The sequence below is a fragment of the Canis lupus genome, chromosome 14, assembly GCF_048164855.1.
Source record: "Canis lupus baileyi chromosome 14, mCanLup2.hap1, whole genome shotgun sequence".
Classification (NCBI taxonomy): Eukaryota; Metazoa; Chordata; class Mammalia; order Carnivora; family Canidae; genus Canis; species Canis lupus.
In genome coordinates this window covers 51,245,779-51,262,204 of record NC_132851.1, presented here as the reverse complement: position 1 = coordinate 51,262,204, position 16,426 = coordinate 51,245,779, and the positions used below count along the sequence as shown (strand labels likewise).

At 38.2% G+C, this 16,426-nt stretch overlaps 1 protein-coding gene and 1 pseudogene across 3 annotated transcripts in view; one reads left to right on the top strand and one right to left on the bottom strand.

Moving 5' to 3' along the window:
- Positions 1–16,426, bottom strand: part of POLR2B (RNA polymerase II subunit B) — a 47,381-nt gene that overhangs the window by 7,625 nt on the left and 23,330 nt on the right. For all 3 annotated transcript variants that reach the window (XM_072775183.1, XM_072775181.1, XM_072775182.1), the window contains 5 exons: positions 11,283–11,437; positions 9,865–10,063; positions 9,159–9,327; positions 2,077–2,173; positions 978–1,072 (listed from right to left, as the gene is read on the bottom strand). In XM_072775183.1, the coding sequence (XP_072631284.1) occupies positions 978–1,072; positions 2,077–2,173; positions 9,159–9,327; positions 9,865–10,063; positions 11,283–11,437 (715 nt within the window). The remainder of the gene's footprint in view (positions 1–977; positions 1,073–2,076; positions 2,174–9,158; positions 9,328–9,864; positions 10,064–11,282; positions 11,438–16,426) is intronic.
- On the top strand, positions 13,250–13,426 carry LOC140604376 (U4 spliceosomal RNA; annotated as a pseudogene).

The window sequence follows — 16,426 nt, the reverse complement described above, 5'->3', positions numbered from 1 at the left end:
TCTGAATTCTAAAAAAGTACTGGACTAACACTGGAAAATCAAAATGTCTATGACTTTGGATAAGGGTGTTGCCATCTTCTGATCTCAGAGGGCCTGGGTTGTGCAGTCGGTTAAGCATCTGACTCTTGGTTTCAGCTCAGTTCTGATCTCAGAGTAGTGAGATCAAGCCCTGCATCCTGCTCTGCCACTGGGAGTCTGCTTGGCTTTCTCTCTCCTTCTTCTGCCCCTCCCTCCTACACTCACACTCTCTCATTGAAATAATCTTAAAAAAAAGAAAGAAAAGAAAAAGAATATGCTCTCTACACACATCCTCTCAAAGAAATTTTGAATTTCATCTTACATAATCTTAACTCCACTGGACATCAATTCACTACTACATAGAACCACCCACAATGGCTCTATTTCTATAGGATAACAGAAAGATGACTTAAAAAACAAGACACATTTTACTTCACACAATACCATTAGAGGTCAAAACTGTAGCAGATACATACATTTCCCTGGGACAGCCCATCCATCCCACTGCATACATAGTTTTTAAGTGTCTATGAAAATAGTAACTAGACAATAAGTTTGAGTTTTCTAAACAAAAAAAAGTGCCAGGTATCCCTTTATCTGTTAAATGTATACAAATATGGTGGCTAGACAAATATTATGGACACACTACAATGTGGAGAGGGAAGGGAGTTCCCATGCAAATACATAAATTGAGTGAAAAGTTCACAGTACAGGAGTACTGTATCCCATGAAATTATATGACCTCTGTGATGTTCTAAAACCCTCTTCGATGCAGATCTACCAGGATGGAAGGATCTTAACAAGCCAACTCCTATGTGTAAAGACTTTTGGCAAACACACATATTTTCTTATATATCAGCTCTAAAAATAGTGGAGGGGGGCAAGGGGGAGGTACTAATTAGGAAAAACATGGTGAGTTAACTTTAAATTCCATTATTTTAAATGTCAGTATCACTTACCCTGGCATGTTTCGCGAGTTGGCTTCTCAAAAACTTCTTCTTGATCAAATCCTTTCTTAGATTCCTGTTCTTTATATGATCGATAGAAGACAGACCTAAAAATGCATGGTTGTAAAGGTAACTTCTATTTTCCTTTTATAATAGAGGTTAGAATATACCAATCATTTTTACTTTGATATTTGGGAGACAATTTAACCATGAATCTAAAATAAGAGTTAACTGTATCAAGAGTCAAAGTTAAGTCTTAAATGGTATTATATGCGCCACACACGTAGCATTTGATCTGTATCTTAACACAGCTGGATTATATGTGAGAACAGGAAGGACCTAAGGTCACAACTGCAACCTCCTACCTAAAAGAAGAATCCCTTCCCTAATAACCCCCAGAGAAGGTCATTCAGGATCTGCTCCAATATCTCTGGTGAGAAGTTTATGATATTAAGGTATCATGCCCACTCTCTGGTCCTAGTTCTATCCTGACACTATGCAGAAAAAAAATCCATCTTCTCAATCTCTAGTTTTTAACCAATCTTCATATGCCAGTATCTGGGATTGTCAATAAAATAACTAAAGCATAAGAATAATAAAGACTGAAAAAATACTATAATTTTAATAGTTATTTGTGGGTCCTAAGATTAATAGGTTTATTTCTTTAGACATTTCTGTATTATAATTGCAAACATGTATTTGCTTACCAAAAAAGAGTAGAGGGTGGCGACCTCAAAATATTAGCATTTGAAAATCCTGAGACACAGGAAATAGTGTCATTCCTTCAGTCATTCATGACCATGAACCAACTGGGCCTGTTTTCTGGAGCAGGGCATTGATTTCGCCACACTGAACTCTATACAGCTATCTATACAACAGTATGTACTGGCCAGTATATACACATAGCTTCATGAATGGAGGCAAAAGAGTAAATATCGTAACAGAAAAACTTCTCTGCTGTCAGATCATTTTTTCTTCTAGCCTGACTTTCAAAACCACCAAAAAGTTTGGATACATACAAGCCAAATCTATTTTTTTAAAAACTTTTTTTGATTAAAGTATTAATTTTTGCACTGTATCTGTGTTTTGACAACTGTTGTAAATAGCTGACCTGAAAAAGCCTCTGTCTACAGCTGAACGATTCATGATAACAGAGTCTTCTTGGTTATATCCAGTGTATGATGCAATGGCCACAATGGAGTTGATACCTGTAGTGCATGTAAGAGCATACATTAAAGCCTCATCCGGGAAACAAAGAAAAACTTTCTTTTATTTATTTTTAAAAAGTTAAAAATTCCTTAAATTTTTTATTCCTGGTACCACTACTGCAATTGACAGGACAATATACATGATGTAATGAAAAAGACAAAGCTACAACAGCTAAAAGACCTCAGGAATATACATCTAGGGGCGCCTGGCTAGCTCAGTCAGTAGAGCAAGCAACTCTACTGGGTCGAGCCCCCATGATGGGTGCAGATTACTTAAAATTAAAAAAATAAAAAAAAATAAAAAAAAGAGGAATGTTCGTCTAATTGACACTACATCGCATTAAGCAATAGCTGCATGTTTTGAAAACTGTGGCTATAACCATCCTGAACAAGAAATGTTTTCTATTTAAGCTCTGGTAACTTTACTGACTATGGATCATCATTTCTCCTACGGCAGACTTTTACAGACGAATATTTCAAAGTAACCTGCAGCTTTCCTGACCAACTCACTCTCTCTCCTGCTAAGAACTGTAACCCTTTTCTTCTGAGTTCTTTTAGAATCTTCTGCTATCATATCCACCACTTCCACCACCAGATCCATAACCACCACCATAGGGACTACCCAAGTTTCTTCACCAAAACTGCACCCCTTCACAGGTCCATAATTTAATTGCTGTTGTCCACTCTAATTTCCAAAATCACTAGGTTCCCACCACCAGCATAGTTACATCCTCCAAAATTTCCTCCTTCACTGTAACCCCTTTATCTTCCACCACCACACCATAGCTTCCTCTACTGTTACAATCAAGACCACCACTATCATTGCCACCACCCTCTACAACTACCTCTGCTGCCAATACCTCCACCACCACAGCCTCCTCTTCCACCTAAGTTTCTTCTGTGATCCATAAAGTAGCCAGATCCACCTCTACAACTTCTTTGTGATCCAGCAGACTGCATTTCTTGCTTAGAAAGGGCCTTTTTCACTTCACAATTATGCCCATTAATAGTATGGTATTTCTGAACAGTAATTTTGTCAATTGTATCAATGATCATTCAAAGTTACAAAAGCAAATCCTTTTTTTTTTCCATCTCTTCCTGTCTTCCGTAACTTCTAGAGTTTCAATCTTGCCATATTTTTAAAAAATACTTAAGGAGGGACAGCCTGGGTGACTTAGCAGTTTAGCGCCGCCTTCAGCCCAGGGCCTGATCCTGGAGACCTGGGATCGAGTCCCACGTCGGGCTCCCTGCAAGGAGCCTGCTTCTCTCTCTGTCTGTGTCTCTGCCTCTCTCTCTGTCTCTCATGAATAAATAAATAAATAAAATCTTTAAAAAAAAAATACTTAAGGAATCTCTATACCTAACATGTGACTGGAACTCACAACCCTGAGATCAAGAGTCATACACTCCTCCAACTAAGCCAACTAGGTGCCCCTAGAGTTTTTTATTTTTTTTAAAGATTTTACTGATTTATTCATGAGAGAGAGAGAAAGAGAGGGAGAGGGAGGGGGAAGGGAGAGGGAGACAGACAGACAGACAGACAAGCAGGCAGGCAGGCAGAGGGAGAAGCAGGCTCCGTGCAGGGAGCCTGACATGGGACTTGATCCCAGGTCTCCAGGATCACGCCCTGGGCTGAAGGTGGCGCTAAACCACTGAGCCACCCGGGCTGCTCCAGAGTTTTCTTTTTTTATTTAATTTTATTTTAAAGATTTTATTTATTCATAGAGACAGAGAGAGAGAGAGGCAGAGACAGAAGGAGGCACCATGCAGAGCCCGACGTGGGACTCGATCCAGGGTCTCCAGGATCACACCCTGAGCTGCAGGTGGCGCTAAACCGCTGCACCACCAGGGCTGCCCCAGAGTTTTGTTTTTAATTTGAATTCATTTTTAACACTTTAAAAAGTAAATTTACCTAAAAACTTAGATTTTAAACTTTTCTTTAAAAATCAGATCTGGCATCACTGGGCCCATTTATACACATCACAACCATAGCTGAAGCTGAATACGGATAAGTGGAAAGGTAAACCTCTAACTCACCAATCCTGCCTAAACCTGTAGGAATTAGAGGCTGCAAGCCCTGTTTAAAAGATAACACTAAACATTTTATGCTAAATATAACCTTGACTGCTCTCTAAGGAACAATCATACTAACAAGAGGGTATTTGTTCTGAGCACCTTGATGAGTTTGTATATTTGAATTTAGATCTAAAATGCTCTCCTTGAGGAGGAAAGGACTCTGATATTCTCCAAGGAAAAACCCCAGTAGTAGCAAGGCCTTCAGAGAATCAGAAAAGTCCAATAAACCGTCACTTCTCAGGTATGCAATGAAAACTCCTCCCGAAATCTAAATGATTTGCTCTAGTAGCATTCACACTGGTCACCAACCTTTTGTGTGGACTCTTTGGGGGAACTAGAAGAATTTTTAAAAACTTCACAAATGATTAAGCAGCATAATGCAAGGAAAACACATAAAAAGCCAGCAGTAGGACATAGATCACATCTGTGGTACATGAAACAGGCAAGACTTCTCCAGCATGTCCTTACATTTTGGTGGAGAACCACCTATACTTATGTCCTGCACCTTTTCCCAGATGATATAGCCTATAGGTGTTCAACTGTCTTGGCCTTGTGAGGCTTTCTTGCTTTCATGTGACAATCCCTGGATCACCTGTATATACTACATCAACTGGAGCCCAGAAGATAGTCCCTTCCATCCTACCTTTATCCAATCTATCTGGGCAAGTCTGAGAGATCAGCTAAATTTAGCTAAAAACATGAACTTGGGACGCCTGGGTGGCTCAGCAGTTGAGCGTCTGCCTTCGGCTCAGGGCATAATCCCAGATCCTGGGAATGAATCCCACATCGGGCTCCCTGCATGGAGCCTGCTTCTCCTTCTGCCTGTGTCTCTGTCGCTCTCTGTGTCTCTCATGAATAAATAAATAAAATATTTTTAAAAATAATAATAATAAAAAAATAAAAACATGGAACTTAAGTATGCTTCTAATAGTTTTTTTCTTAAAAGCCCCAAATCAAGATGCAATGTAGTGAAGAGCAAAAGGCACCAGAAAGAGAGATGGGAGGAAAAGGTCTACGTTTGGTCAAAAAGGAAAAACAGGCCAGTTTAAATTCTGGATTTATAGTTCTTAAGTTGTTTAATTCTGGGCAAATAACTTAACCTTTTGGATCCTGTCTCCACAGTTGTAAAACAGAGATAATATAACTACCACTATCTCTAATCATTTGACATTTATTCCTCCTTTACTATCTGCCAGGCACTAAGCCATCAGTTTTAAATGGATTTAACCATTTAATCATCACAAAAGCTTTATGAGGCAGGTACTATTAATCTCATTTTGCAGGTGAAAATAATTTCAAAATGTTTTTATGATGTTTAGAAATAACATGTAAAAAACCTTTGAACGGTGTTTCAAATTCAATGCTCAATAAATATTAGTAACTTTGACAAAAATATCTGTGAGCTATGGGGTGCTTGGGTGGTTCAGTCATTGAGTAGCCACTCTTGATTTCAACTCAGGTCATAACCTCAGGGTCCTGGGATCAAGTCCTGAGTCTGGCTCAAAACTCAGGGGAAGTCAGCTTCAGGATTCTCTCTCTCTCTCCCCTTCTTGCTCTCTCTCTGCCCCTCCCCCTACTCACTTGCTCTCTCTCTCTCTAAATAAAGCTGTGCAATCCTTGCACACACTCTAAGATGAAATTCTGTCACAAGCATCTTTGCTCCCAGAAGATGTCAACTAAGGTAATAGTATACTATTACCTTGATAGTGTATGATACCCCTACAAGAATGATACTCATCAAGAAGACATTCCTTAAGATAACTTGATTAGCCCGAATCCGTCAGTCAGGGCTCAGAATTTGGCCAATGCAGCTGGCATGTTAGACAAAGCCAGGGCCAATAATTCAGCCAGGAGGTCAAGAGATTGGTTATATCAATAGAATGAGCAAATAAATAAATACACTGAAGTCAGCAGGAGCCAGATTTCTCCTTATCAGAAAATGGAGTTCTAAAATAAACACTCTCGTTTTGGACTGGGATGGAAGATGCTTGTGTGAACCTGTGTTACTTAACATACAGAATCATAAAAATAGACAAAGTTATGGGAGCAGTATATGCATATGCATTTTTCTACGTATTAGCTGAGGAACCCAGAAACTGATATTCTAATAGCAAAAAGCACACTTAACACCCACATTCTGGTTTCCACATATTATTCCTTCACTGAAAGAAACTGATGAGTCCAGGTTTAGAGAAAGCACAAAATACAATGAAGTGCATAAAGAAAGATAAGGGACCTATCAGGAGTCAACTTCAAGTTGTTCCCACTGCAAAGTCTGGAACAATTTTAGCATCAAAATGGAAGGAATGATGGAATCAGAAAATCACCATTTGACAACAATCATGCTACACACTAATGGCTGAAAATTTGACAAGGAACAGAATATTTACATCATCTCAAAGTATCTCTTCCCAAAACACAACTTAGTACAAAATACTTTTAATTAACAGAAAGTGGAGAAATCTGGCAGACATCATCTTAATCACATGAATAGTTAAAAGTCACTATTGGTACATATAGACAGCATGTGCCTCCTGATATGATGCAATAAGAATACAGTATTACTTCTTTGCTGGTCCTGCCAAAAATTCATACTAACCCTAACCTGCATACAATCATGGGGAAACAACAGCCAAAGCCAAACTGAGAAGACAAAGTATAACTTTGCCTGAACGCTTCAAAAACGTCAAGGTCATGAGACAAGGAAAAACTAAAGAACTGTTCCACACTGAGGAAACTAAGGAAACATGCAACTAAATGCAATGCACAATCCTGAATTAGAGCCTAGACCCGTGAAGGACAGTATCTAGAATGGCAAAATGAACTAGGGACTGACTGCTCACTAGATGGGTATCCATGTTAAACTCCTGATTTTGACTGTGGTACTATTGAGAAGATCTTTGTTTTTAGGAAACATTCACTGAAGAATTAAAAAGTGATGTGGCTTCATGTCTACAACTTACTCTCCAATGATTCAGGAAGAGAAAGGGAAAGAATAAGACAAATGTGGTAAGATATGAACTAGGAAACTAGATGAAGAGTATACAGAAGTTCTTTGTACTGGTCTCACAACTTTTCTATCAGTTTGAAATTATCTCCAAAAACAGTTTTTAGAATAAACAATGTGATTAAAGCTTGAAGCAAAAACAGAACTGAAAAGTATGTGTAGTCCCTACCAGCCATGACTTCACCACTTCAAACCAGTTACCAAAAGAACATTTTATTTCAAATCTAACTTTTTACCTGTATTTCTTTTCTTCTCTAGTCATAAACTATTATCTAAATATTGAAGAAAAACACAACAGTGCAAGCATCCCCCAAAGATAGGAGCACACTGTAGAAAAACCTAACAGATTGTGTTTTCCTAGTCAAGAGTAACCCCTTGTGGAGGACTTTGAAAATAAACCATTCTAACCTGTGAGAATTTACTATCAAAATGTTAGATTTTCTAGTGTAGTTAATTTAAGGCCACCATTTACAAAGCAAAATTCTATATAACGTTATATAGATAATGTTACAAATAAATAACATTACCCACAGTTAAAGCCAAAATCCTATTAATAGTAAGGTAAGAAGACAATTATGCCAAAGAAACTTTGCTGCCTTGATTAATATTCAACACTCCCCTACCCTTTAGACGTCTCTGCACCATCTTACCTGTTGTCCAGTCTCCCTCTTACAAATCTGTAAACTCCTGATTCTCCTATCAGTTACATCTCAAATCTGTTCTCCTAAATTCTTCTCCTGGTGACTAAAGTTCGGTCTCTGGCTTTATTCACACTTTGAAATTCCCCTCAGTAATTTCATGGTAATCTAGAATTATCACTAATATATCAAAAACCTCACAGCTCTAAATTTGACCTTCTTCCAAATCACATTTGCAACTATTAGAAAATCTTTTCTCGGGACACCTGGGTGGCTCAGCAGTTGAGCATCTCTGCCTTTGGCTTGGGGTGTGATCCCAGTCCCAGGATCAAGTCCCACAGGGGCTCCCTGAGAGGAGCCTGCTTCTCCCTGTCTGTGCCTCTGCTTCTCTCTGTCTCTCATGAATAAATAAAATCTTTAAAAAAAAAAATTCTTTTCTGTTATGGCAACAACTCAAAACCAACATGCTGAAAACTGAACTTATTATTATTTTACCTCTAAAACATCCTCCTTCTGTATTCCCAGTCTTATTAATAGTACCCCTCTCTTCTTGATCACCCAAGCCACAAGTAGCAACGTATTTCCAATTCCTATCTTCTCCCCCTTCATCACTCCACAACCAATTAATCAAGTCCATCATGGGTATTCCAATAGGCACTCACCTACTCTTCATTTCTTAAAGACCTTACACATTCTGAGACCACTGAAAAAGCCTCTAAATTATCTCCTCCAATACCATTCCTGACTGTAATCTGTATCAACTATCAGAATGATATTCCTAAAATAAATTTCTAATTGTATTACCGCCTTGCTCCAAAAGGCCGGATGAGTGTCTTTCTCAAAATTCATTCTGTTCTCTCCACATTGTGAGACCAAGGTTCATTCCTGTGCACTTATACTCCAGTCATACTAGAGTGCCAGGACTACTACTAACTTTTCCCATATCTCATACATTCATGTATATCTAAGCCCTTCCTCAACCCATCTCTCAAATTCAAATACTCTTTCATCAACTTTACATTAGTCTAAAATGCCACCACTCTTGTGAAACTGGCTCTAGATTTCCAATAGGATTCAATCATTTCCTGTACCTCACCCTAACACTTACCACATATCTATCTCTTTATTATTTGTGTTGTTTCCCACATTATAATTCTGAGAGAAGAGATGCTGTGTCATATGTATTTTATTAACCCTCCCAAGCACCCAGAAGTGCCTTAAGCATGACAGGATCTTAAAAACTAAAGAGCAAAACTGAACATACCTGCTGGAAGCTCTCTAAATCGTAGATATTCCATTGACCGTGTAGTCACAAGTGGTTTTTGAGGATAATACAGAACATGGGCCAGTGTATCCATACGAACGTGGAAGTTGGTGATATAAACTCCCATAGCCTGCTTACCCATAGCAGACTGATATGTGTTTCTAGGGGACTAAAGGTAGAAATGAAAAGCAGAATCAATGAAAATTTAATTGCTTCTGGGGCACCTGGAAGGGTCAGTTAGTTAAGTGTCTGCCTTTGGCTCAGGTCATGATCCCAGGGTTCTGGGATGAAGACTTGCATGAGGCTCCCTGCTCCTCGGGGGGCCTGCTTCTCCCTCTCCCTTTGCCTGCTGCTCCTCATGCTTGTGCTCTCTTTTCTCTTTCTCTCAAATAAATAATCTTTTTTTTTTTTTTTTAATTTACTTCTGAAGGAACAAACTTTACAGGGTGCTATGTAAATCAGTAATATGGTTGATAAAAGTTATGCTTTTTTCTCAAAGATAAGTGATAAGCATTTGGAATAATCAACTATGGCTTCTAATCCAACTATGGCTTCAGCGAAAAAAGAAAATAAGTATATTAAATGCAGATTCTCTAGGAGTTCACAGTCCTTTCATCAACATGCTTTTCTTTAGGAAAAACTAGATTAATCATTTTTCTACTTCCCCCAATTTCTCACAAACCAGAAGTTAAAAACTCCTACCAACCTGGTTATGATCAGGAAAGGGAATAATAGATGCACAGACACCAAGAATCATTGATGGATGAATCTCACAGTGTGTATATGTGGAACAATAAGCTACTTCTTTTTCCTGTAAATCATCTGGAGTCATTGCAAGCATCACTGTTTCTTCTTCCAGAGTATCAATATATTCTACTACCCCACTGGCCACAAGATCCTGCCAACTAAAAAAGAAGAACTCACTTTATTTCCTTACTTACTGAATTATTTTAAATAAACTTCCTAGTTAACAGAGTATTCCAAAAAAAAAAACAGAGTATTCCTATATCTACATATACAGATAGAGTTCCAAAATAGGTCTATTATTGTTAATAGTGGGAAAAAAATCAAGTTACTAAACAATACACATGAAGTATAGTTCTATCAATATTACCATTAGTTTGTAATGCTTTGTCCTAAAAGGAACTATTTAGGGGAAGGCTAGCTCAGTCAGTGCAGCATGAGACTCTTAACCTTGGGATTGTTGAGTTTGAGCCCCACACTGTTGTAGTGATTACTCAAAAAAAATACTAATAATAAAAATTAAAAAAAAAAAAATAGGAGTGCCTGGGTGGCTCAATCAGTTAAGCGTTTGCCTTCGGTTCAGGTCATGATCCCAGGGTCCCAGATCGAGTCCCGTGTCAGGCTCCTTGTTCAATGGGGAGCCTGCTTCTCCCTCTCCCACTGCCTGCTGCTCCCTCTGCTTGTGTTCTCTTTCTCTCTGTCAAATAATCATTTTCTAAAAAAATAATAATAAATCGAATTATTTGTGGATGTATACGTATAGGTTACATAATTATTTATTTTAAGATTTTATTTATTTATTCATGAGACACACACACAGAGAGGCAGACACACAGGCAGGAGAAGCAGGCTCCATTCAGGGGCCTGATGTAGGACTTGATCCCAGGACTCCAGGATCATGCCTTGAGCCGAAGGCAGATGCTCAACTGCTGAGCCACCCAGGCATCCCACATAATTACTTTTTAAGAGGAAAATACAAATTGGGGGCTTTTATGTATTTTTATTATATATACTGTTTGAAATATTTTTACAATAAAAAATAAATTTTAAAGCAGGTTCATCTTATTAAATGATTGTTACACGTAACATATATATAAATTTATATTATATGCTATTTATTATTTGATAACATGTCACAAAGACTTTATTCTTCAAACTCTACAAGTCCCTTACTTGATGACAAAAATTAAGAAAAACAAATATGACTGCTAATACAGAGTTTCTTTCTGGGGCAATGAAAGTGTTCTGGAATTAGGTAGTGGTGAGAGATGCACGATCTTATGAATATACTAAAAACCATTGAACTGTATACTTTAAAATGGTTAATTTTATGGTATGTGAACTAAATCTCAATTTTTTTCTCTTCTCAAATGTTCTTACCTGTAGTTGTTATATTCTCTCTCTTTCAACTGATCAATGTGTCTCTTCTTCAAAAGTAGTTTTTGTTTTTCTACAATCAGAAGTGGCCTACAAATACGGCCTGCATCTGTATAAATCCGAATCTCCCTCTCTCGAATATCTCTGATCATAGAAACCTTCCAGTAAAAAGACAAAAAACAGTGTTATAAACTTTAATTTTCTCTATCATTAAACCTTAGTGAAAAATAAAATTCTTAATAAATTTCTGGAGCAAACCGTTATTAAGTAACATGCACAAATCTCAAGTTTCTCGTTTGTTCAATATACTAAAAACCTAGCTATAATTTAAAATTTTATAAAAAGGGACACCTGGGTGCCTCAGCATTGAGCGTCTGCCTTTAGCTCAGGGTGTGACCCCAGGTCCAGGATGGAGGCCCACATCAGGCTCCCTGCACAGGAGCCTGCTTATCACCTGGTCTATGTCTCTGCTTCTCTCGGTCTCTCTCATGAATAAATAAATACTTTTTTAAAAGATTTATTTATTTATTCATGATAGACAGAGAGAGGCAGAGACACAGGCAGAGGGAGAAGCAGGCTCCATGCCAGTAGCCTGACGCGGGACTCGACCCCGGGACTCCAGGATCGTGCCCTAGGCCAAAGGCAGGCACTAAACCACTGAGCCACCCAAGGATTCCATAAATAAATTTTTAAAATGAAATTAAAAATAAAATGAAATTTTGTAAGGAACAAATATTTAACCCTGATACTTGTAAAGCTGAATAATATCCAGCAATGGGGATCTCTGGGTGGCTCAGCGGTTTAGTGCCTCCCTTCAGCCCAGGCGTAATCTTGGGAGTCCCGCGATCAAGTCCCACATCAGGCTCCCCACAGGGAGCCTGCTTCTCTCTCTGTGTGTCTCTCTCATGAATAAATAAAATCTTCAAAAAAAAAAAAAAATACCCAGCAATAATGTCATGCAAGATAAAGTAAAACAAAAAATATATTTTTGGCATCACAAACACTAGTATATTACAACTTATTTTGCCTCTTTAATAATTACACAGACTTCACTCTGCAACTTTCCAGTAACCAACCCTGTATCACTTTGCATTGATCATACTTTCTCAGTAATAAGCTCAACTTCTGACACTTACCTATCAAACAAATGGCTTACTGTCTACCTTCCAATACAGCAGTCACTAGCTACATGTCACTATTAAGCACTTGAAATCGGCCATCTCTGAACTGAGATACACTGCAGTGTATAACATGTACAAACTACAAGGTAGATTTCAAAGGACAATATCACATAAAAAAAGTACCACATTAAAAAAAGAAAAACAGACCCCTAAATACAGAGAACAAACTGGTGGTTAAAAGAGGTGGGGGGGGGGGGGGAACACCTGGGTGGCTCAGTGGTTGAGCATCTGCCTTTGATTCAGGGCATGATCCCGGGGTCCTGGGATGGAGTCCTGCATTAGGCTCCTTGTGAGGAGCCTGCTTCTCCCTCTGCATATGTCTCTGCCTCTCTCTGTCTCTCTCATGAATGAATAAATAAATAAAATCTTTAAAAAGGGGGGCGGGGAGCAGTGGTGGGGATGGGCAGAAAAGGGTAAAGAAATTAAGAGGTACAGATTTCCAGTTATGGAATGATTAAGTCACAGGGATAAATGGTACAGTTCAGAGAATATAGTCAATGATATTATAATAGCATGTATAGTGATAAACGGTAGCTACATTTGTGGTGAGCACAGCATAACAGAGTTGTCAAATCACTGTTGTACACCTGAAACTTATGAAATACTAAGTGCCAACTCTAAATTAATAATTTAAAAAAGTACCACACAAAAATAAAGAATGTAAAATTTCTCATAAATAATCCGTATACTGATTAGATACTGAAACTGTAATATTTTGGATATATCAGATCAAATAAAAATATTAAAATTACTTTCATGTTTCTAATTTTTTTTAACACGGGTACTGGAAGCTTTGCGCAGTGGCAGTATTGTAGCCAATGAGGTTTATCTGAGGTGCAATTATTGCTAATTGAAAACTTTTCCTAACACGAGTACTGGAAAAATTTAAGTATGTAGCTCATATGATTATTTCTACTCGGCAGAACTAGGAAATATATTCCCAGAAAATAATTTTTTTTTCAAAGATGTTTATTTATTCATGAGAGACACACAGAGAGAGGCAGAGACCCAGGCAGAGAGAGAAGCAGGCTCCATGCAGGGAGCCTGATGTGAGACTCGATTGCCGGTCTCTGGGATCAACCCCTGAGCCAAAGGTAAACACTCAACCACAGAACCACCCAGCAGTCCCTCCCAGAAAATACTAAAAAAATATCTGGGGCAGGGACACCTGGCTTGCTCAGTTGGAAGAACATGCAATTCTTGATCTCAGGGTCATGACTTCAAGTCCCACGTTGGGCACAGAGCTGACTTCAAAAAAAAAAAAAAAAATGGGGGTAAACTTACAATAAAAAACATAGTAATTACTAAAAGCACTGTGGATCTTGAACTACCTATTTACAAAGAAATAAGTCAAAAAGAAAATAAGAATTTCCATTGAATTATATAATTCTAATATATAATCTTGGAAGCCAACTAAAGAAATGAATTGACAAAGAGTTGGGAAATGGAAAAATAGATTCGTATTTCTCCAACAAAAGTACCTTAAGAAAGTAAAATCACCTCTGGATACTTTTATTAAAGACTGAGTTTATTTAAGAAAAATTTGGATTACTGGGTTTAAAACCAAGAGTAAATCATAAAAGCTTGATCAAAAACACCAAGGTCTCCAAAACTAAAATGTCAAAAGCCATTAAATAGAAAATGTTCGGGCAGCCCGGGTGGCTCAGCGGTTTAGCGCCATCTTCAGCCCAGGGTGTGATCCTGGAGACCTGGGATCGAGTCCAGCGTCAGGCTACCTGAATGGAGCCTGTTTCTCCCTCTGCCTGTGTCTCTGCCTCTCTCTCTGTCTCTCATGAATAAGTAAATAAGATCTTTAAAAAAAAAAAAAAAATAGAAAATGTTCTACATCCTTAGCCCACTTCCTGTCCTTGAAAAACAATGTGAGGAGAAACACTATGTCTTTGAGCAAAACACGATCAGTGACACTGTCAAGTCCTAGAAAAGATATTGTTTTCAAATGCATTGCCTTGAATCCTTAGAGAATTCCTAGTAAAATACAGTTCTATTCTTTTTTTTTTTCAGTTCTATTGTCTTAATAGGACGACATAAATTGTGAACTGTATCTTCTCAAAGCCCCAAAGGAAATGGGTGTACTTTAGTAGGTCTAAAGAGGACTACTGACAGGACAGCCTAAGTCAGAAATCGGTAAAATGACTACCTCTGGTAGTCACAACATATGAACAAAAAGAAAAAGTGCCAGATTCCTTCAGGAAAATATACCCAATTCTCCCACTTACTTAGAGGCTCCCATAATCACTAACAGGAGATTAAGGTACCTAGTCCAAGACACAGGATTATTTAAATGTTCAATAAACACTTAGTGTCTACTATATGTCAGGTACTATGCTCATAGCTGAAAATAGAAAGTCGTATTAATACATGTTCCCCGCCTCTGGAGAATTAAGAGTGTAGCGAGTGAGGCTGGCATGTAAGTCAACAGTTCCCATCTGGGACAAGGATTCTGTCACAAACATGTAAGTAAAATACACTGTATACAGTCAGAGATCTAAATCAGGGGGTCAGGGAAGAGCACACAGGCCAAATCTACCCTTGTCATCTGTTTTTGTAAATAAACAGATGGTTTATGTACTGCCTATGGCTGCTTTTCACTACAACAGCTGAAGTGAATACACAGCAGAGTACATGGTAAACAAAGCCTAAAATATTTAGTATCTGGCCCTTTCCAGAAATCTTTGCCAAGTTGTGATCGAATCAAACGGGGCAGGGGGAGGTGGTCAGGTAAGGTACCCTGAAGGAGCCAAAGGAGATGAGAGTTAATATAAGCTTTGCAGAATAAGTGAGATTTATCTGAAAAAAGTAATAAACACCCTTTTCCCTACTGCTCATTTTTGGGGAGGAATGGGGACAGGAACACAAACATTCTAGATTAAAGGAATGGGCCCATGGAAAGGTAAAGAGGACTAAAACAGCAGGAGGAATTTAATTTTACTCTAGAAAATAGAAAAGCTAAAGAAGGCTCTTAGAAAAACATGGAATTACCAAAGTTCTCAATCATAAAAAATACAGCCAATTTTGGTTCTTAGGCTTTCTCTTAGTCCTGCCTGCTCTCAAGTAAAGCATGCTGTTGCTGCCTTCAAGCTATGAATACTCCGGATTCAAAACCCAGGGTCTGCTTGCTAGAGAAAAGCCTAGAGCAATCGCTCTGCTCTGCTAAGTAGAAGAGAGATCAGCTACTGACTTAAGTGTGTTAGTTTCTCTCCAAACCCACTTTCTCCTAGACATAATCCACAATATAGATTGGGGGAAATCAAGACTGAGCCATATCTCTCAATACAGTACACTAAAAGCAAAAGCCCTGTTTTGGGTAGTAATAAAAGTAATAAAGCCCATATAATATATATTAATGCTTAAAAAAAAAAAGCTCTCCTAATCCCAAAGCATTTTAATATCCACCTAAATATAAAAATCTTTATAAAGGTGTATCACATTTTAAGAATGAATCTCTGGGGATGCCTGGGTGGCTCAGTCAGTTGAATACCTGACTGTTGATTTTAGCTCAGGTCATGATCTCAGGGTTGTGGGATGCAGCTTCAAGTCAGGCTCCGCACTTAACGTGGAGTCTTCTTGTCCCTCTCCAACTCCCCACCCCCTATTTGCATGTGCTCTCTCTGAAATAAAATCTTTAACAAAAAAAAAAAAAAAAGGAACATATCTCTGGATTCAGACAAAGGAAAAATCAGAGCTCATTATTCTCTTATCAAAAGCATTATTGTCACCTTTACAAAAAGACCCTCAAAAGAATTCCTTTTACTTTAAAATATAATTTGAGTTCTAAAAATATAATTAAAATTACATGTCAAATTTTTATTTTTTTTTTAAGATTTTATTTATTTATTCATGAGGGCCAGAGAGAGGCAGAGATATAGGCAGACAGAGAAGCAGGCTCCATGCAGGAAGCCCAAAGTGGGATTCGATCCCGGGACTCCAGGATGCCCTGGGCCAAAG